This window comes from Rhinolophus sinicus, chromosome 17, assembly GCF_057876585.1.
Source record: "Rhinolophus sinicus isolate RSI-liver-muscle chromosome 17, RSI-T2T, whole genome shotgun sequence".
Classification (NCBI taxonomy): domain Eukaryota; kingdom Metazoa; phylum Chordata; class Mammalia; order Chiroptera; family Rhinolophidae; genus Rhinolophus; species Rhinolophus sinicus.
In genome coordinates this window covers 60,907,755-60,929,920 of record NC_142517.1, presented here as the reverse complement: position 1 = coordinate 60,929,920, position 22,166 = coordinate 60,907,755, and the positions used below count along the sequence as shown (strand labels likewise).

At 41.1% G+C, this 22,166-nt stretch overlaps 1 protein-coding gene across 1 annotated transcript in view; it reads right to left on the bottom strand.

Annotated features, from left to right (window-relative positions):
• Positions 1 to 14,362: 14,362 nt before the first annotated feature.
• Positions 14,363 to 22,166, bottom strand: part of ROPN1 (rhophilin associated tail protein 1) — a 30,447-nt gene continuing 22,643 nt past the window's right edge. The window contains exons 4-6 of the mRNA XM_019738945.3: positions 21,143 to 21,304; positions 15,291 to 15,466; positions 14,363 to 14,790 (exon numbers count right to left, since the gene is read on the bottom strand). Coding sequence (XP_019594504.1) covers positions 14,724 to 14,790; positions 15,291 to 15,466; positions 21,143 to 21,304 — 405 coding nt within the window. The 3' untranslated portion in view covers positions 14,363 to 14,723. The remainder of the gene's footprint in view (positions 14,791 to 15,290; positions 15,467 to 21,142; positions 21,305 to 22,166) is intronic.

The window sequence follows — 22,166 nt, the reverse complement described above, 5'->3', positions numbered from 1 at the left end:
TGGGGCGGAGCCGGGCGTGAAGGGGCGGGGCCAGGAGTACGGGCTCTGGGCTGAGCCGAGTTTCCGCGCTGGGCTGAGGACTGCCGGGCTCCTGAACACCTGGAAGAAGTGATTTCGCGGTCCTTCTGCTAGTACTTCTGGTGGAGGATCGCTGCCCTGCATCAGCTGAGGAAAGTGGAGGCAAGGACGCGCCAGGGCCCGAGGAAGGGACGCGGGTAGAGGGCGGATAGGTTTCAGAAAGAATTGCTCTAGGCTCTTGGGTTTTGGCTCTTTTAGTTCGGTGTCTTGTGTGCCATTTTGAATGATTTTCTTCTTGATAGTCAATAAAGATGAATCCTTGGTCTTGCTATCTTTGTATAATTCTGATGGCAATTTCAAAATTATTCACTGTGACCCTGATCTCAGAACGATACTCATTTGTTGGGATTCTGGGTTTACTTCCATGCATAGTTGTCTACTCTTCACTCTAGGTAATTACTGTTAAAAATGACACGGTATTCTGACTGTGGCACACTGCACGAATTTTAATGGGAATTAGTCTTTGGTGTTTAAGGCATTGATTTTTGGGTTAATGTTTTAAATCAAATAGGGGAAAAATTAACCCAAGTGATTCCATCTTTCTAAACAGAAAAAAGAACTACCCTTTTAAAGTCTCTATTACAATTAAAAACCCAGAAACTAAAATCTGTCCAACAATATATTGCACATTCATACTGAGTGATTTTTGGGAAACTAGGCATTTAATAAATTTAGCTTTGAATTAGATTAGACTGAAACCTCTCCCTTCGTCCTTCATCCCTCACCTATAATATGTGTTTAATATATTCACCTGAGATTAGATTTTTTTCCCTTAGTTGACTTGATTTTTAAAAAAACAGATACTGATTTTTCTTAATACCTGCTTATTTTAGAAAATATAGATGAACGAGAAATAAAAATCACTAATATAACCACATTACCCAGGGAATGCCATTCTTAACAGTTTGGTGAATTCTGTTCTAGACTTTTTCCAATGGTGCATACATAGGTAAATATATTACAACAATACAATATGATACGGTGCATACATAGGTAAATATATTACAACAATACAATATGATACGGTGCATACATAGGTAAATATATTACAACAATACAATATGATACATATTACTATAATAAGTGTTTTCTGTTAATATCTTGTCAACATTATTTCTCATTAATCTACAACTACAAAATGGCTGCCTGGTGTTCCAGATTCCTACCGTTTGGAATTTTATGTTTCCACTCCCTTTTCTTTGTTCATTGGGGTTTTTTTCCTCTTATTTTTAAGGTAATAACATCTGAGGTTTTTTGTTTTGTTTTGTTTTGTTTGCGTTTTCCCCCCAACTTTTTTTGTGGTAAAATACACAAAACATAAAATTTACCATCTTAATCATTTTTTAGTACGATTCAGTGGTATTAAATATATTCATAATATTGTGCAATCATCACCACCATCCATCTCCAGAACTCTTTTCATCTTGTAAAACTGAAACTCTATGTCCGTTAAACAATAACTCCCCATTCCACTCCTGCCCCAGTGCCTGGCAACCACCATTCCACCAGTCTATATGATTTTGGCTACTCTAAGTACCTTACAGAAATGGGAACATACAGTATTTGCCCTTTTGTGACTGGCTTATTTCACTTGTCTTCAAGGTTCATCCATGTTGGAGCATGTATCAAAATGTCCCTTTTTAAGGCTAAGTAACATTCCATTGTATGTTTATGCCTCCGTTTTTTTATTTATCTCCTAATGTATACTTGGGTTGCTTCCACATTTTAGCTATTGTGACTATTGCTGCTGTGAATGTGGGAGTACCAATAGCTCTTCCAGATCCCGCTTTCAATTCAATTATATGGGGTATATACCCAGAATTGCTGAATCATATCACAATTCCATTTTTAATTTTTTGAGAAACGGTCATACTACTTTCCACAATGGCTGTGCCATTTTACATTACCACAACAGTATGCAAGGGTTCTAATTTTTCCACATCCTCACCAACACTTGTTATTTTATTATTTTTATTTTTAATAGTAGCCATCCTAATAAGTGTGAGGATGTATGTCATTGTAATTTGATTTATTTGCATTTCCCTAATGATTAGTAATGTTGAGCATCTTTTCACGTGCTTATTGGCCACCTGCATATCTTTAGAGAAATGTCTATTCAAGTCCTTTCTCCATTTTTTAATTGAATGTTTCTATTTTTGTTGTTGGTTTTTAGGAATTCTCTACATATTCTGGATATAATTTCTTATCAGATATACGATTTGCAAATATTTTTTCCCATTCTGTGGTTTTCCTTTTTATTCTGTTGATATTGTCTTTTGATGTATAAGTTTTTTATTTTCATGAAGCTTCCAATTTGTCCATTTTGTCTTTTGTTGCTTGTGTCTTAGGTGTCATACGCAAGTAATTGGCAAATTTAATGTCATGAAGTTTTGTCTTATTTTCCTTCTAAGATTTCTATAGTTTTAAGTCTTACATTTGGGTCTTTGATCCATTTCTAGTTAATTGTTGTATATGGTATTAGGTAAGAGTCCAAATTCATTCTTTTGCATGTGGCTATCCATTATCCCAGCATCATCTGTTGAAAAGACTGCTCTTTCCCTATGTAATAGTCTGGGCACCTTTGTCAAAAACCATTTGACCATATATGTAAGGGTTTGATTTTTTTTCTGGGCTCTCTATTCTATTATATACATACATATACATATATATACATATATACATATACATATACATATACATATACATACATATATACATATATATATACATATATATATATATATATATATATATATATATGTCTGCCTTTATGCCAGTACCATACTATTTTTATTACAGTAGTTTTGTAGTAAATTTGAAATGAGGAAGTGTAAATCGTCCAGTTTTGTTCTTTTCTTTCAAGATTGCTTTGGCTATTTAGCATTCCTTGAGATTCCATATGAATTTCAGGATGAATTTTTCTATCTCTGCAAAAGCCATCATTGGGATTGTGATAGGGATTGAACTATAAATTTCTTTGAATAGCATTCACGTATTAATATTAAGTATTGCAATCCATGAATATGGGATGCATTTACATTTATTTATATTTTCTTTAATTCTTTCATCATTATTTTGAAATTTTCATTGTACAAGTCTTTCATCTGCTTGGTTAAGTTAATTCCTAAGAATTTTATTCTTTTTTTTTTAATGAAGTATTTTATTTCTAAAGCAAACATCATAAAATGTGTTGTCTTTAAAGTTAAATAGATAACGTCTATGGGCTGATTTTATTTATTTATTTATGTACTTAAAAATATAGCTGACATACAACATTATATCAGTTTCAGTTGCACACTATAGTTGTTCAACATTTATATAACCAAAGAGGTGATCACCATAAGTCCAGCAACCATCTGTTACCATACTATGCTATCACAATATTATTGACTATATTTCCCTGGCTGTACATCCCATAACTTATTTGTTTTATGCCTGAAAATTTGAACCTCTAATTCCCCTTCACCTTCCCCCCCTTTCTAATTTTTCAATTAAAGTTAACATTCAGTATCATTTTATATTAATTTCAGGGGTACAGCATAAACATTAGACATTTATATAATTTAAGAAGTGATCCCCCTGACTACTCTAGTACCCACCTGGCACTATGCATAGTTACTACCATATCGTTGACTATATTCCCTATGCTTTACTTTACACTCCCATGATTATTTTGTAACTACCAATTTGTACTTCTTAATCCCTTCACCTTTTTCACCATGTCTCCCAATTCCCCTCCCATCTATCACCCCAACAAATCTAGTACCCATCTGACATCGTACATAGTTATTACAATATTATTGACTATATTCCTTGCACTATACCCTACATTCCCATGACTACATTGTAAAATCCAAGTTGTACTTCTTAATCCCTTCCCCTTTTTTTTACCCATCTCCCAATCCCCCTCCCATCTGGCAACCATCAAAATGTTCTCTATGAGTTTATTTCTGTTTTGTTTGTTTATTTTGTTCTTTAGATTCCACATACAAGCGAAATCACATTACCTCTGTCTTTCACTGTCTGACATTTACTCAGCACAATACCCTCCAGGTCCATCCATGCCACTACAGATGGCAAGAACCCATTCCCATCCATGGCTGAGCAATATTCCATTATATATATGTGCCACCTACTCTTTATCCATTCTTCCATCAACAGACACCCAGGCTGCCTCCATATCTTGGCCATTGTAAATAATGCTGCAATGAACATATGGATGAGCACATCTCCTCGAAATAGCATTTTGGGTTTCTTCGGACAAATACCCAGAAGTAGGATTACTGGGTTCTTCTTTGAACCTTGTTACAGCCTTTGTTTTAAAGTCTTTTTTGTCTGGTATAAGTATTGCTACACTAGTTTTTTGTTTGTTTGTTTGTTTTTTCCATTTCCATGAAATATCTTTTCCTATCCCTTTACTTTCAGTCTGTGTGTGTCTTTCAGTCTGAAGTGAGTCTCTTGTAGGCAGCATACATAAGGGTTTTGTTTTCTATCCAATCAGCACTCCAATGTCTTTGATTGGAGAATTTAATCCATTTACATTGAAAGTAATTGTTCTTTTGGCGGCCGTAAAGCTTGAGAGATCCGGGCCGACCGAAGACTTAGGATCTCATCGTCTTCCCAGCCCTTCGACCCTCCCCCGAAGGTTCTCAATAAAATGGTTTGATCCCAAAAAAAAAAAAAAAAAAAAAAAAAAAGAAAGTAATTGTTGATAGATATGTAACTACTGCCATTTTATTATTCATAATTTTGATCTCCCCCCCCTCCCCCGTTCTTAAAGAAGTCTCTAACATTCTTTGTAATACTGGTTTGGTGGTGATGAACTCCTTTTGCTTTTTCTTATCTGGGAAGCTCTTTATCTGTCTTTTTATTTTAAATGATAGCCTTGCTGTGTATCTTGGTTGTAGATCCTTGCTTTTCATCACTTCGCATATTTCCTGCCAGTCCCTTCTGCCCTGCAAAGTTTTTGTTGAGAAATCAGCTGACAATCTTTTGGGAACTTCCTTATAAGTTACTAGTTGCCTTTCTCTAGCTGCTTTTAGGATTATCTCTTTGTCTTTAACCTTTTCCATTTTAATTATAATGTGTCTTGCTATGGGCCTTTTTGGGTTCCTCCTGTTTTGGGACTCTGCGCTTTCGGGACTTGTATGTCTATTTCCTTCACCATGTTAGGAAACTTGTCAGTCATTATTTTTTAAAATAGGTTCTCAATCCTTTGCTTTCTCTCTTCTCCTGGTATCCCTGTGATGCAAATGTCATTATGCTTAATGTTGTCCCAGAGGTTTCTTAAACTATTCTCATTATTTGGATTCTTTTTTCTTTTTGCTGTTCCGATTGGGTGCTTTCTGCTACCTTGTCTTCCAAATCGCTGATTTGATCCTCTGCTTCATCTAGTCTGCTGATGATTCCTACTATAGCATTCTTCATTTCAGTTATTGTTCATTTCTGACTGGTTCTTTTTTATGCTTTCTATGTCCTTTATCCCACCTTTTTCTGCCTCCCCCCACACTCCAGTTCAAGCCGTTGTTTCTCAGTCTAGTTGGGTAGGACACAGCTCCCTGGCCCATGCTGGTATGTATTATGAGCCTTGTGCTCCCCCCCATCTCCCTGGCAGAGGCAATTTGTTGCCGGTTGTCGGTTGGCCACTCATGGCAGCTCACGGCAGCTCACGCTGGCTGCCAACCACCAGCTGCTCATGGCAGCACATGGTAGCCCACGGCAGCTCACGATGGTTGCTGGCCACTCATGCTGGCTGCCGGCCGCTCATGGAGGCACACAGTAGCCCACGGCAGCACACAGCAGCACTCAGCAGCCTGCGGTAGCTCACGCCGACTTCCAACTGCTCACGGCAGCCCAACTCCAGGGAGAGTGGTGAAAGCAGTTGTTCACAATCTTAGCTGTAGAGGGTGCAGCTCACTGGCCCATGTGGGAATCGAACCAGCAACCTCTCATTAGGAGTATGGCGTTTCAACAACCTGAGCCACTGGCCAGCCCCTTTTTTATGCTTGCTATCTCTTTGTTGAAGTTCTCACTAAGTTCCTTGAGCATCCTTATAACCAGTGTTTTGAACTCTGTCTCTCGTAGGTTGCTTGCCTCCATTTTGCTTAGTTCTTTTTCTGGAATTTTCTCCTGTTTTATTTGGGGCATATTTTTTTTTGTTTTCTCATTTTGGCTGCCTCTCTGTGTTTGTTTCTATGTTTTAGGTATATCTGCTACATCTTCCAGTCTTGCTGGGTGCCCTTATGTAGTAGGTGCCCTGTGCGACTCAGAGGCACAGTCTCCCTGGTCACCTGTGCTGGGTGCTCCAGGAGTGTCCCTTCTGTGGGTTGTGTGTGAGATTTGATTGCTATTCACACATCAGTGGGTGGGATTGACCCTCAGACTGACTGGCTGTGGGTTTGGCCACGTCCATAGCTTATGGGTTGCTTTGTAGGAGGTTTACCCCACAGAGCAGTATTTGCTCCAGCGGGCTCTGGTGCCTGTTGAGACCAAGCTTTGGATTTGGGTCTAATTGGTGCTCTGATGTGGTCTGAAGCCAATCTCCAAGTATGTTGGTTGTGGGACCTCTTGGGAGGGGCTCCAGTGCAGGCCCAAGTCAGCCACTGCCTGTGCCCCGTCGGGACTACCTAGTAGGATCTACAAAGTGATCCACAGTTCGCTCCGTGTGCTGGACCTAGAGGAGCATGAAAGAGGCTATGCTGTGAACCAAGGATGGCTGCCACCAGTACTGGGTCTGGAGTAGTTCTGCAAAAAGCCAGGACACACTGAGGCCTGCTGCTGATTGCCGGTTCCCATAAGGTTCAGCCACCAAAAAAGCTGTGGAAAAAGCCTTGTGTGGTATGGAGTTGCATGGGGCGGGGTCTTAGTGAGTTAGCATGGTAGAGTAGCAGAGCTCACCAGGCCAATCAGATTCAGATTTGGCCTGTGGGGGAGGGCTCAACATAGGGAAGATGGCACTCACCTGCCGGCTGCATGGAAGGAGGACTCCTCCCAGGGAACACTGTGACTGTCTTCCAGCCCTCACCCGAAGCCAGACACTTCAGTATGCCCCGTTTGTCTCCAAGGCTCCCTGAATCACTGTTCCTCCACCAGAGCCCAGCGTGAGTGCCGGCGAGCAAGTGAGTCTGTGCGCGAGCTGTTTAAAAGGACGATTGGGTTTGCCACAGCATTCAGTCCCACTCAGATGGTAGGAACCCCCACTGTTTTTCACGGTCAGGTGTTGTGGAGGCTCCTTTTCCCAGCATCAGTACTCTGGGCTGGGGGGCTTGGTGTGGGGCTGGGGGTCCCTTGCTCCTCCAGGGGAACTTCCACAGCTGCGATATCCCTCCTGATTCTCAACCACTACTCAGAGGTTTGGGGCCAGCCCTTTTCATGTCTCCACCCCGCCTACCAGTCTCGATGCAGCTTCTGCTTTATATCCTTATTAATAAAACTTCTGTTCAGCTAGACTTCAGATGGTTCTCCAGGTTAATCATTCTATAATTTAGTTGTAATTTTGATGTGTTCATGGGATGAAGCATTTATCTACTCTGCCATATTGGATCTCCTAAAATCTATTTTTTCCTAAGTATTTTATTATTTTTGATGGTATGGTAAATACATTGTTTTCTTAGTGTCCTTTTCACATTATTCATTGTTAGTTATATAGAAATACAACTAATTTTTATGTGTTGACTTTGTATCCTACTACTTTGTTGAACTCATTTATTAGTTCTAACACTTTCTGGTGGAATCTAGGATTTTCTACATAAAAGATCATACAATCTGTGAACAAAGATAATTTTACTTCTTCCTTTCCAATTTGAGTGCCTTTTATGTATTTTTTTCCCTTGCTTAATTGGTCTGGCTGGAACTTCCAGTACTATGTTGAAAAGAAGTGGCAAAAGTGAGCATTCTTGCCTTGTTCCTGATCTTTGAGGAAGCGTTTCAGTCTTTCATCATTGAGTATAATGTTCACTGTGGCATTTTCATATATTACTTTTATTATGTTGAAGCAGTTTCTTTCCATTCCTAATTTGCTGAGTGTTTTTTATCATGAAAGGATGATTCGCTAGTCTCTGAGTGCCTCAACACTTTTTGTTGGTTTCCACATCCACATCTCTGTAAACTTTTTAATTATCTTTAAAATCTCAGCCGAGGGTGTCTTCCGTTTCCTGCCACAATCAGACTCATAAAAAGCCACCATATCGTCCAGAGGAAATATGTTGGTAGCTGAGATTGGAGGGTTGGGTGAAGGACGATGAAGAGGATAGATGTGCTTCTGCATAGGCGGTAAAATGGACAAGACTTAGTGATAGATTTGGGAAGTAAGGCAAAGGGGGAGGTATTTATTGACCTTGATTTCTTGTTTTTTTTATCTGGATGGATGATGGGAGAGAGCCATATTTAGCAGGGAAGTTTATTAACTCACTTCTCCCAATGTTATTATGAAAAAATGCAAACTAGGAACTCATTTGGGGACATTTTAATTAGGGGTGTCTTGGAGTAATCCAACAGATGATATTAAGTAAGCTACTGGATATTTGAGTCTGGAGCTTGGTGAAGAGGTATGGGCTACAGATACACATTTCCTGAGTCATCTGTGGTAACCGAAGCCATAGGCTTCTGAGTTCGCTCTAAGGTTACTTCCTCAAGAAAGCCTTTCCTTCCACCTCTCTATCCCACTCCTACTAACTAGGTTGTGTGCCCCTATACTAGGATGCCATAGCACTGCTTTTCATTTACGTGATTAGTTATTTAATGTCTGTCTTCCCAAGTAGAATTTCATCTCTAAGAAAGCAAGGATCCTATCTTAGTATAGTATTCCAGTACCTAGCACAATGCCTTGCACGTAGCAGGAATTTTTAAATTATTGAGTAAATAAACAAACCAACAAGTGTTTGGACTGCTTTGGTGCACTGGGGCTGACAGACTCTTGAATGCTCCGAGACTCAGGATTATCCAGGACTTACCCCTTTGAGCCTGATATGGAAGTTTAGGTCCCTCTAGTATCACGGTTAATTACTCTGCTTGGTCTAGGCAATGTTTTATAATTTAGTGCATTGGATCGATGGATTTTCCAATTGGCTTACTTCTGAAGTGTGAAGGTCTCTGTTCATATTTAACCATGTTCCAGTTTATAGGAAATAACCAAGTTGAAAAGTACGTACAAATCTAAATTAAAAGCAAGTTAAGATGTATAGCCAGGAGACAAAATTCAAAAATCCAGAGGCTGTGGACTGGATAATAAGTTAAATGTAGGAAGTAGGGGCTCAGTTATACTTGAAAAGATCTAAGACTGCCCTGTTGCTTTTCCTCAAGCCATCTGGTGTCTTCTGGAATTATTTCTAAGCCAACGGTTCTTAAATCTTTTGAGATCATATACAATTTTACGAATGTGCTAACAGCTATGCATTTTGTCCTCAGAGAAATGCTAATGTGCACATTTCTGAAATATATGTAAGTATACACATGTATTTATCAGACGCATTTCAGGAGCCTCTCCAAGGATTTCACGTTAAGAATCCTGTTCTCACCTAATTCATAACCAGCTTTCCACTCTTGAGTATCCAGCTCCTTCTGTTGCAGGGCCCTGGTGACCTTGGAAGTTGTTGGCTAACTAGGGCCACTGTAGTGCCTGACTGAACCGTGTCAAGGAGAGTGAGGGCAGGGAGCACAGAGAAATGGAACTGAGCCATAATCTTTACATTTCCCACGGAAGCATTAAACATATCTGCAGTCTTCACTTTACTCAAAATGGTTTAATTTAGGAAAGAAGGAGCCCACTTCTTTTTCTTTATAAAATCCTGATTTTATTGCTTCCTAAATGTTTTTCTTTTGAAAGGAGAAATACAAACCATGTGACAGGCGTCCCAGTTTGACAGCTTAACTGAGGTCATGCAAGGATTCAGGTATGTCTGGTCATCACAGGAAGGCCGGGGCATGGGTCTGACAAGGGTGTATTGGCAGCCAGGACCAAGAGAACCCCTTTGGAGTGATCTCATTACAAGGAAGCAACAGTTGGTTTGGGACAATATGCCAGGTTTGAGGGTCAAGAGTGATTTAATACAGTACATTGTCAGTCACTTACTGTCCTGCAGTCTCTGTGGACTTGTGCGTGACCCAAGGAGAGAAACAATAGTGATTACAATGCTAAAAATTTCTTTTATTCTCTGTAAGGCATTGTAGCAGATGTTGGTGGTGCCCTATCCATCTGCCTTCCAAGGCTATGTATTGTAAACACCTCTGCCTTCCTACGTGAGAGCTATTTTTCTGGAGCAAAAGCAGCACGCTCAGGCCATGAATTGGGCAAGCCAGCAATGCCAGAAAGTTAATGCCCCTGAACGCAACCCTCAGTCAATGACAGATGGGAATTCGGTGAGGAATCAGCCCTTAGCCGATGATGGATGAAGAGCTCCCTCAGCCCTCAGGTTCAGATAATTCTGAGGCGTGTTCTGCACTGTCTCCCAGAGTCCCCTGGCAGGATGGGACTCCGGGGATAACTGGCTTGAAAACACACCCTCTTGGTGGCTTTCTTTCCATCACTATCTTACTTTTCCTACCCCCTTTCCACTATTCCTGGGATGGCCTCACAAATACTAAACTGCTTGCACTTCAATCCTTGTCTCCGAAGCTGGGGGGGGGAGGGGGGGTAGGGGAAATCCATACAAACATACGCATTGAGCATACAAGGCAGCATGAGTTTGGAGTCAGACAGACCTGGATCAACATTCCTTCTCACCTGTGACAGTGAACAACTTCAATCCTCTCAGATGGTTTCTTCATCTATAAAATGGGGGTAACAGTACTGACTTCATCAGGTCAGGTTGTAAAAATCAAAGATTACACACAGTGGCCTGCACATAGTAAGTGCCTAATCCATGTTGGCGATTATCGTTAATATCATATTTATAATATTGTTAATACAGCATAGAGCAGGTTGAAGGCAAAGCTGTTTTCCACCCTTGGGGTGACTGCTGAAGCAGGTTGATTTGGCAGATGTGCTGTAGAGCCTGGATCTCTGAGGAGCATCTGGGCTTAGCCGTGTCAGCCAGAGCGGGAGAGCAGGAAAATGGTGGACATTAGAAGATGAGTAATTGACAATGCCACAAGCAATGACATTGACAACTGTGGTTAGGACCAACTGATGGCCACCGTACCCTCAATGACTTCATATCCAGTATTCACTTTGGTGGCTGCGGTTTCAACAGCCTCTCTCTTGAGTGATTGATTATGCTCAGGGCTACAGAGATGTAGGTTCTAATTTCAACCTGTTTTCTCAAACGTACAAAGGACTTTATTGCTTTTATTATGTTTATGAACTTAATTTGTTGTCTTAGGATCTTTCAGTTTGGGGCTTTGCTCTGCTCGCCTTCACTCCTCCCTCCCAGGCAAGGTCATATTTAAATTCTTTGATCACAGTGAAAGAGAACGTGAGAGACTGAGGCCGGTTAAGTGATTTCACTCGTTCTCTCATGCCCATGATTACAGTGCCAGGTCGCTGCAATGTCTCAGCCTTTTCACACAGCCTGAGGGCCCAGAGTGGATATACATGATAGGCTGCTTTGGCTAACATGTCAGACAGCAGGAGGATTAGTTGTTGCTGCGCCCCTGCAGATATAGCTGGATGACTATGGGGGTAGAATTTGGTTCAGCTATTTTAATTGTTTCACTCTAGGTCAAAATCAAGGGCCTATGGTGACATCCCATCACAATCTTCTTTTACTTGTTTAGACACTAATAGACATATGTGGGGACAAAGCCAGGAGTGCAGTTTCCAGGCTCTTGGCCTCACGTGGAAAGGTGCTGGCTCAGGTAGTAAATGGCCATCAACTGTGATTGGATGGCCATCAGCTGTGGCTAGTTGGCCATCAGCTGTAACCAGTGAGCAGCTGCTGTGGCTATGCTAGCAAAAAATGGGGGCTAGCAAGAAGATGGTGGCTGAGCTAGCAACCGCGGGTTGCAGTTAGCACAGCGGATTGCTGCTAGCAAGTGAGGTTGGTTGGCAGAGAGAAGCAGACAGCAGGTTGCGGATCATGTGGCTCCTGCTTCCTGTGTCTCCAACCCAGCCGCCAGCGAGAATATAGTGGTGTGACTCCCCTACCTATGGCTCCGTGGGTGTTCCTTTTTGGTCTCACCATGTCCTACGTTCTTATGTGGGGAGCGGGACCAGAGACCCCGCATGGCACCCTGCATGACAACATATTTCTCCTTAATTCAGTAGAGAGATGTATGTAAATCAAAAAAGCAAGCTAGCATGATTTTTGTACAAAAACAACAACAACAACAACAAAAAGAACTTTTAAGAGGGGATAGTATTGCAGCTAGAACCTTGGCACACTTGGCCTTAAGAACAATAACCACAGAGCCTGGTAATCTCATCTGCTTCCTGGGAGAAAGAAAAATCTTTGACCTTGTCAGAAGGTCTTAAGCTCATGCAAGGGATTTTCCAAAGAGGGTCCCATTATATCTGTATGTGGTGTCAAAAAATCTTTTGGCCTTGACATTTGAATGCTGATCTCTGAATCATTTTATTAGTACCTCTTGGGGCCCCCTGCATTAAAGTGATTTAAATTTATGTCTATCTTAGTGTTAGACTGTGAACTCCTTGAGGGCAGAATTCAGATATGATTTATTTGCATGTGCCCATAAACCAGCACAGTTCCTTCCTAGGGTTGTCAGGTTTAGGGGGGAAAAACAAAACAAAAAAGAACTGAAAAATTATTTGTTAATTCAAATTTAACCAGGTGTCCTATATTTTATCTGGCAATCCTATCCTTGGAATATAGCCCATCTCAGTAAATACTGGTGAGTGAGTGAATGAATGAATGACTAGCATTCTACCAACAAATGGAGAAATAACCTGGTAAAAATATGGATTGACAATATAAAAGATACTCATTTAAGTTATATCGAATAATCACAAAACATCAAAACTGCATCTGGTGAACATTCTACCTTTGAAAATCTGACAGTCTGGTTTTTTGTTTTTGTTTTTGTTTTCATTTTATATGTGTTGACTTACAAGTGTTTGTAAGAAAGAGCTTATGTTTTAGAGGTCATTCTTCTAGTCATTTCTGGTTCAGTATCCTGGGGCTGCTTTGTTTTTCTGAATGCTGGGACAGTGGCTACATTTATCATGGACCATATTTTTTCCTAGTTTGTTTATTCCTCCTTTAAAAACAAATTGACCAACCTGCTGTGCTCTAGAAGATTCTGATGAAACAACATTAAGCTATGCAGACATGCCAACATTCTCTTGTTGCTAAGAAAGAAAATTGCAGAAGGTTTGCCAACCTTCAAAATATCAGTTGAGAGAATCAGAAAACTCTATTTTCAAGACTAATGGGAAAAAATCCCAGAGCCTTTAAAAGAAGCTCCTAAGCAATTAAACAATGTCTATGATATCTTTTCTGGATGATATGGTCGGTCAACAACAATTTAATCAAATTCTACTACGTTCAGTAAACTGCACTAAATTCTGGGGACTTAAAATCAAATTTAAACATAATCTTTACCATGAAGAATAACATAATCTATGAAGGATTAATTGAAAACTCATTCTAATTCCTCTAACCTATTGTTTTTTGTTTGTTTTTAAATGTTTGTTATATTCTAACTCATATTTGTGTCTGTAACTTAATTTTGTCTACACTGACTTTTACTTCAGTAACTGGGCACTCAGCCCTCTCTCTACTCAGCCTGAAGTAGGACTTGACTAAGCCATTCTTGATGTGAGAGCTTGTAGCAAACATTCCACAGTATATGGACAAGATAGAACACTGATTCTTGCCCCTTATTTTTCTGCATGGTTGTGGATGTACCCTCTCTGGCATAGTGATCAAGGACAAAAGTGATTATCATCAGTGAGAAAGTTTCAGAGATGCCTGTGACAGAACAAAGGGAACCTTAACAAGAGCAAGCAATCTACCTGCCATACAAATACACTGTGGTTGATTGAGCACTCCTGATAAAGAATGCTAGCACAATGGGTCAAGTGTCATGTGTTAGACGTTAATATATGACAGATGAAGAGGGTCATTTCTAGCCCTGCCACCTATCTATCACCAGTGTAATCCTGAACAAGTCACTTCACCCTGCTATACCTCGGTTTCCGCATCTGTAACACAGGTAGGCTTAGAGTCAGGTGGGTTAATGCTAGTAAAGGGCTTATTATGTACCACCGAGTAAGAGCTGTAAATATTATTTTCTTCCCTCATCCTCCAATCTTATTGCCTGGCTCTAGGGTGGGTGATTGACAATTGAATGATTCCTATTGAAAACCAAAGTTAATATTAACCTGTAGTAAAGAATAAAAAGCATTTATTTGAGCAAAGGGAGCTGCAGCCTGGGAGACACAGATTCAGGTTGTAACCTACATCGCGTTCCCCTGACAGTCTGGTTTTGACTTGAGATGCATTTTCTATCCATGCGTCCTCAGCCACTTTTACTCAGTGTCCATGTGGGAAGACTAATTTTCTGCGTATGTGTTTGTTCCAATAATTTTACATCTTAATTCCACATATTTCTGATTTCATGTTTGCCTAGTTGTTTATTAGCGTGTACCAGTTGTACAAGAAAGTGGACATTGGATGGTGTATGGGGTCCAGTCATTCTGAGGCACAATCATCTCTGTATCTTCCTTTAAAATTGCCAAAATCGTGCTTTTACTCCAGTCGTATCTTGGGGTTTTGGGTAAAGTCACTCACCTTGATTAAACCATCAGGACCAATTCTGTTTGGGAAAAAAAGATACATGTGGGGTTAGTTCATTTAACAATTAAGAACGAATATAGAAAGTGTCTCACTCCAAATGAATTCTGCTGTGGCTCCTGCTCTCATAACCCTCTTTTTCTCTAAACCCTTGACTGCCTTCCCCGCCCTCTCCACTCCTACCCGGCTGGTCAAACCTGAACATGAACCATTCACCTGGAGGGTTTGCTCAGACACAGATGCCTAGGCCCCGCCCCCAATTTCTGATTGGGTAGGGTCAGGGTGTAACCTGAGCAATTGCATTTCTAGTACGTTCCCAGGTGATGCTGTGCTGCTGGTCTGTCTCGGTAGCACTCAGAATCGCTGTCCTATACTCTTCCTCCCCTTCCCTTTCTCTTTTGGATTCTTAGCTCTTGTTCTTCCCAACATTTCTCTGTTCCCAGAGCAGTATAATATAGTAACCTCACTATATCTTGGCCTGCTAGATTAATTTTCCCCTCCAATTGGTAAGAGTTTACTTACATTTCCTGTTCAATGTAGCTCAGCATTCGGCTGACTTGAGATGCAGAGACCTCCCCGTCCACTTGGGCAACATATGCGTAGAGAAAGCGGAAGGTGCTAAAAGGGATCCTGGGAGGTCCACCATCATAGTCAGATGATAAAACTTCACACACTATCTTGAGAGTTTTGGAAATGGTCTATAAAGTCATAAGATTAAATGAGATTAAAGTCACTATTCCAGACTAGATTCCTAAGATCAGTGTAGATACGAGAAAGAAAACAAAAATTTTGCTGCCATAAAATGAAGTGGGAATAATATAATATTCTGGAAAGTGTGAATTTTTCACACCCAAATGTCATTTAATTCAACAACAAAAAATATTCATCTCTTGGTGTCTTTCTTTTTGTGTTCTTTCCTTTCTGTGTTAGAGGGTTACTCTTAAGGAATTAATTTTTTAAACTGCTGAATACTCTAAGATATTTATTACTTTAATCAGAATAACTTCAGGAAAGGAGAACTTGATTTTCATCCTATAAAATTAAAATGATTTATTATTCTTATTGTTCTCCAATCTTAAGTCCAAAGGGATGAGGAGATTAGTGTAGTTTATATACTCCAGCGAGATACTTGAAGCCATGCCACGGGAGGGGAGAAGGCGGTAGGAGAAGGGTCCTGTCCCTGGGAAGATAAGAGTCCCGGATGCAGAAAAAGTGACACTGAACATCATGATAAAACCAGGTTTTCTAAAACACGTGGATCTATCTAATCTGAGCCACCCAGTACGTTATATGACATAACACTAACCTTGTAGTTGCTGGGAAAAATTAATAGATGATAGTGGGCAGAAGTTTGTTTTTTTTCCCCTTCTCCCGCCTCCCGTAACCCCCGCCCCACTCTGGTTCAAGCCGTTGTTTCTCAGTCTAGTTGTGTAGCACACAGCTCCCCGGCCCATGCTGGTGTTATGAGCCTTGCGCTCCCCCGGCTGAGGCAGTCCAGCCGCTCACGCTGGCCACCGGCTGCTCCTGGCAGCACATGGTAGCCTACGGCAACGGGCAGAAGTTTTAATGGAAAGGTTGCTACAGAAGCGAACACTCCTTACAATGAAGCTTGAACATTAAAGGTTATGTTCAGAACTGAGGTTTTACTTACCTGTGTCTTTAAATGAACTTATCCTTGGAATAAATTTCACAAGAGTTGTGAATTGATGTGATAAAGGAAAGAAATGATTCAAAGAAAGGATTGTTGAGCTCTGAATTAGCAAAGATAGGTTGGCATATATAGAGAGTGCCAAGAAAATGTATACACATTTTAAGAAAGGAAAAAAATATTAAAATTGTAATGCTCAATATATACTGATAACAAAAGATGACTATAAGTCACGTGTGACTTCTGCAATTACAAGAGGTGCTCAAAGTGGTTACCATCAGTGTCCAGGCACTTCTGATTACAACGAATTACTGTTTAAGCAACGTTGACCAAAGTGCCCAATTGTATGCATTTTTTTGGCACCCCCGGTATATCTTGGCGGTTTACTAGAACAGATGACGTACAGATTCTCCTTGCATACTCTCCAGGGACCAGGCAACAGTTAGTCTGGAGTGGCCACCTGGGTACACGAACAAGCAGCTATTATAACTGCCCAAACACTGACCAGCGTTGCTCTTCTCTGCAGTTGCTGTTTGCTGTTCTGCTCCTTTCCTCTCCCTGAGTGTCATGGATGTCTAGATGGTGTTTCTTTGCCTGTGGTGTGTTACCCAGGAATGTAAGTCTGTATGTCAGGAGGAATGTGAGAGTGCTGAATAAACTTGGCCCATCTTCCCGGAGTGACAGTTCTACCTGATGGCAGGCAATTTAGACATTATTTGCATTGATTAATGAATTATTAATTCGAATTGATTTAGTATTTAAATTGTTTCTTTGTGTTTAGAAATGTCTAGATTGTATGAAATAGAGTCTTCAATATACATGAAGTTTTAAATGATAAACTACGAGACAGCAAATAAAAGTTAGGTGTGCAACAACCCACTTTCATTTACTGTCTCCTGCCTCTGGGAGGCCTCTCCTGGAGGTCGTGGTGAGGCACTGTACGAGGCAGTATGCCAGGCACTTCCACGGACGAGGTTCTGAGGCCAGGCATACAGGAAGCTGGGTGAGGCGCTCTCAGTGACAATGGGAGGGCATGCGTGTAAGATGAGGTCAGCACCCAATGGCTTTAGGTAGATTTGCAAGCAGAGTCGTATGCACACTGAACTTCATCATTTCCATCCATAGCTCATCCTCTCTGATTCTCTTTAAAGGAAACAAAACAAAACAAAAACCCCTGCACCTGTACTGCCTTTGTTCTGTTGTCCTCTTCCTACAGTCTCACCCAAATCGGAGTGCTCTTAGGAGTTGAAGTGTGTCCGCCCAAAGTGCCTATGTTGAGGCCCCAACTCCCAGGCCTACATTAGAGGGTCATCTGTGTTCTTCTCGTGCTCAGCGCCTCCTTCAGTCCCTTCCAGGTTGCCCTCCTCTGCTCAGGACAAACAATGTGATTGAATTTGGACATAGGGCATTTAAAGAGGTAATTAAGTCCAAATGAAGTGGGTCCCCCTCCAATAGGTCTGGTGTCCCTATAAGAAGAGGAGATTAGGAGATAGGGAGAGACAGTGAGGGCAAAAGACCAGACAGGTGCACACACACAGGGACAACCATGTGAAGAAAGGAGATGGCCATTGAAACGCCAAATGAGACTGGCTTCAGACACACCTTGATCTCAAATTTCTAGCCTCCAGAACTGTGAGAAAATAAATTTGTTTAAGCCATCCAGTTTGTGGTACTTGTTATAGCAGCCCTAGCAAACTAATATAGGTGCTTTCTGTGCCACACATCTTTCGTTGAGCATCCAAACCACAAACCTTTAAATTCTATTGCCCCCATATGATTTTAAAAGATCTATTTTTCTTGTTAAATTTGTTGGGGTGACAATGGTTAGTAAAATTACATAGGTTTTCAAGTTACATTTCTATAATACATCATCTACAGATCACATTGTGTGAATGGATGAATAGATAAAGATCTCTCTGGACTGAAGCTTTTTGGTAAATTTCATTCTAAGGTAAACAGAAATCTGTTATTGTGTTGCACAGATTTTTATTGTCTGATAGGGATCTACTTCGTAGAAGTAGCCATTAATCATCTCATGAGCCACATTTTCACACTTAGAGGTGAAAGACTCAGAAGGTGAATTAATTGCTAACAAAATATGTCATTCCTTCCAATGAACACAATGACACATTCTTCTTTTATATAATTGGTCTCAGTGTAACAGGAGGTTGTGTAGGCTGTTCTAGAATAACGGAGTGCTGAAACAGAAGAAGAATACAGGCCTGTATGCTGTAGCATTTTGAATCGTGTGTGGACTCAGAGAGCTCAAGACTGGAGTGAATGCACCTGCTTCTTAAAATTCCTGCCATTAGACTCTTTTATAAAGAGGGAACTGGATTTTCTAAATGGCACAGAGATCATGGTTGACTGGTGATTTGGCAAAGAAGGGGGGAATTTCTGGGCTTGCCTCTAAGGATATATGGATTAATTAGATTGCAAACCCTCCCCTAAGTGGTGACACCAGGACCACCCCCATATTTAAGTTCCCAGCAATAGTGCACCATGAAACAAATGAGTATAAGGGTATTGGTTCCTGGATTCGCAGGGCGCCCATTATTTACAAACCGGACCTTCAGGCTGACTTCACCTCTGGGTGCTCTCTGACATAGAAGTGATGAGGGGCAAAGTCAGACACCTCAGGACCTCTCAAAATTGGAGGGGCCCATTGTTATCCAGAGCCAGGCCTGAGGGTGCTCAGTGGAAGCAGAAAAGGGGGAATAGAATCACAGAGTGTCAGAGATGAAAGCACCTCACGGAACATCTAATACAAACTCCCCGTTTTAGCAGGGACGGAGAAAGTTACAATTCGCCTTGTGGTTTCCCCCTTGCCGATTTGGGGGGTAGCCATATCAAAATCAACCTAGCAGCTACACAGTGAGCTAAGCAGAGAGAGGGTTAGAACTTGACTTTCTAAAGTCACTCTGCGTCCCTGTGAGGTATGTGGACAAGGAGAGGACTCAGACATCTCACAGGGTGCTGAGGGGCTGTGAGGTAGACAGTGGAAGCCAGGGAGCAATGAGGGCAACCTGGAAGAGACTCAAGGAGGCCCTGAGCACCAGAAAAACCCAGGTGAGCTGGTGGCGACTATTGTGAGACACAGACCAAGGACTTCAGCTGCAAACTGCTGGGGACTAGACTATAAGTATTTATTTTCATGCAGATCAGAGGTGCTAGAAAGGGCCTCTTCTATTCACTTGGCTGCTCTGAGGTCCTAGAGACACCTCTTTCCCTATACACTCAGCTGCCTTCTTCAAGAGAGGAGTGGTGAAGAGAAACTTGAGACACTGGACAATTTACCTTAAAGCTGTTTCAGTTATTGCATCAGATGAAAATCCCTGGATTGAATTGAATCTACTTATTTTCTTACTCCACCCTTTGTAGGTGGGATAGATCAGGAAGATCAGAATTAACTAAAGATAAAACACTTTCCCCACCCCACACATCTCTGAATGTGGTGTGAATAAACTTGTGACCCTATGAGACTTTCATAAAACATGTCAAGTTTTTATTTTCCCTTCTGTGATTTTCCCCAATCCATGGAGCTGTTTCCACAAGAGGTGGTGCTGACTGGCAACTCACCTTCCCCTGTTGCTTTTTTCCTCTTCTCTTTGGAGGAGAGTAATTTATTCATTATATAGCATTGCCATAAAGGACAATGGAAACATAAAACCATGAATGGCCTCTTCTCTCCTCCTCTCTGAAGAAATGATTATGATGAAACTTGCAGGGGCAACCCACAGGAAAAGCTGGACTGCAATATTTCTAGTACGTTTTCCCCAGAAACAAAAATGTCAAATATGCATTTCAAACATATTTGAGATGAAAGAACAAGATCATCTTTAGATATGCTGAATGATTCAAACTACCTTCTCATACCATTTGGTTTTGGCAGAGGCGATACTTTTCTCATTAACTTTTAAACTTGTATGTATTTCAGAGATTTTTTTTAAAACCATGTTTCTGATGAATTTTCATTTAGTTATTGTAACAGTGTTTAACAAGAGTTAGTCACATATGATACCTAAAGCTTATATACATATATATATATATATATTATATATATATTATATATAATATATATATATATATTATATATATATATGAATGAACTGGTTGCAGCATTTTTTAATTTAAAACAGGAAAATGGCTTTTCCAATTGTAAACCAAGTCAAATTTGGAAAAGGCATGAATTTGTATGAGCATCCTGCATCGATGATGATGTCATGACTATTTATCTAGAAATAGCCTTGTCTCTCCTTTCCTGCTCTCTTATCTCTGATTTTTGTATCCAATTATGCTCATCAAACCATTTTCTATAAGGCTGCACCTCTTTCAAAAAGTCTCTTGTTGGTATATCTTCTAGGTATCTGGAACCCAGTATAAGCAAATCTTATTCTACAGCTGGGTCTGGGTTATCTCTAGGAATATGAATGGAGGGAGTGAGGTGGTGACAAAAATAAATCTAAGTGCTATGATTGAAATTCATAAATAAACCAAAAGCCACATTTTAGTCAACTTCTCCCCAGAGCCTAATCACAGGTTTCCCCTCTCTTTCCTCCTAACTCCTGCTTCTGGCTGATGAGCTGAGAATTCAGACGGGAGAACGAGGAGAAAGGAGAGGCATGCTCACCTTCAGCCCTGGAGAGTTGACTGTGTGTATATATTACCCTTCCAGACCCAGAGAGAGGTTTCCCGTAAAGACAAAAAAGCATTAAAGCTAACTTACTACACCGAGAGTGCTGCAAACAAGGGCTAAAAACTTCAGCCACTCAATGTCCTCCGTGAAGCGGCCCACATTCATCACACTGTTAAACAGATGTGTTGGGAGATTCAGCACCTTCCACAGCTGGGCCAGCTCATTGACATGGATGATCAGTCTGCCACCAACCTGCAGGACGGGACAGACACAAGACAGAGAATGAGGGACAGGATGAGAACATGCCCTGAGAGGCACCTGCCCAAGCAGAGCTCTGCGCTCTCCTAGCACATGCAAAGGATGGGGGTCTTGGGGTAAAGTGGACTCTGACTGGCAGTTCTCTTTGCAAGGGTAGAGAAATGTCAGCCAATGAAGACCATGCTGAGACATAATCTAATCATTTTAACTTCAGACATCAGAATTAAGGGGAAAATGTACATTTATATATATATTTTTTCTGATGCTTTTATCATCTGCTGTTGTATTCCTAGGTTGTTCCTATAAGGCAGATAGGGAAGCCGAAAAATGAACCCAAAGAGCAGAGGGCTGACTGACTGAAACCAATATTAGTGATGAGACCAGAACTAGATGTTAAGTCTCTTGCCTCTAGACTCTACTGAATTCTTGGCACTAGACCTCACATGCACCCCTCACGCTTTCCCACGTATAACATGGGGTTTGTGGTCTGCATGCCTCGGGTTGCTTGGTCCCTGGTACCTCAGACTCTTCCATGTCCACTGCACAAGGTGGTGGGTAGTTTAGAGGAGAAGGGAACAAATGACCAGTTGTTGGCCAACAATGCGGTAAGGGTACAGATGCCCCAGTGAAACACTACTATACCTTCCCTGGCTCTCTGATTCTGGTGAAATGCCAGGCCTCTCTCTGGCAGTTGGCTAAGTTAGTCCTGAATCACCCCCAAAACACTCTGTCCTGGATCCTAAGGCAGGATATAGTGGTGCTGAACCCTATTTTCTTATCCACTCACCAGGCAGCTCGCAGGAAGATAGGGCTGTGAAGAGGACCAGGGTTTTCGCTGAAAGTTATGCTATGTCTG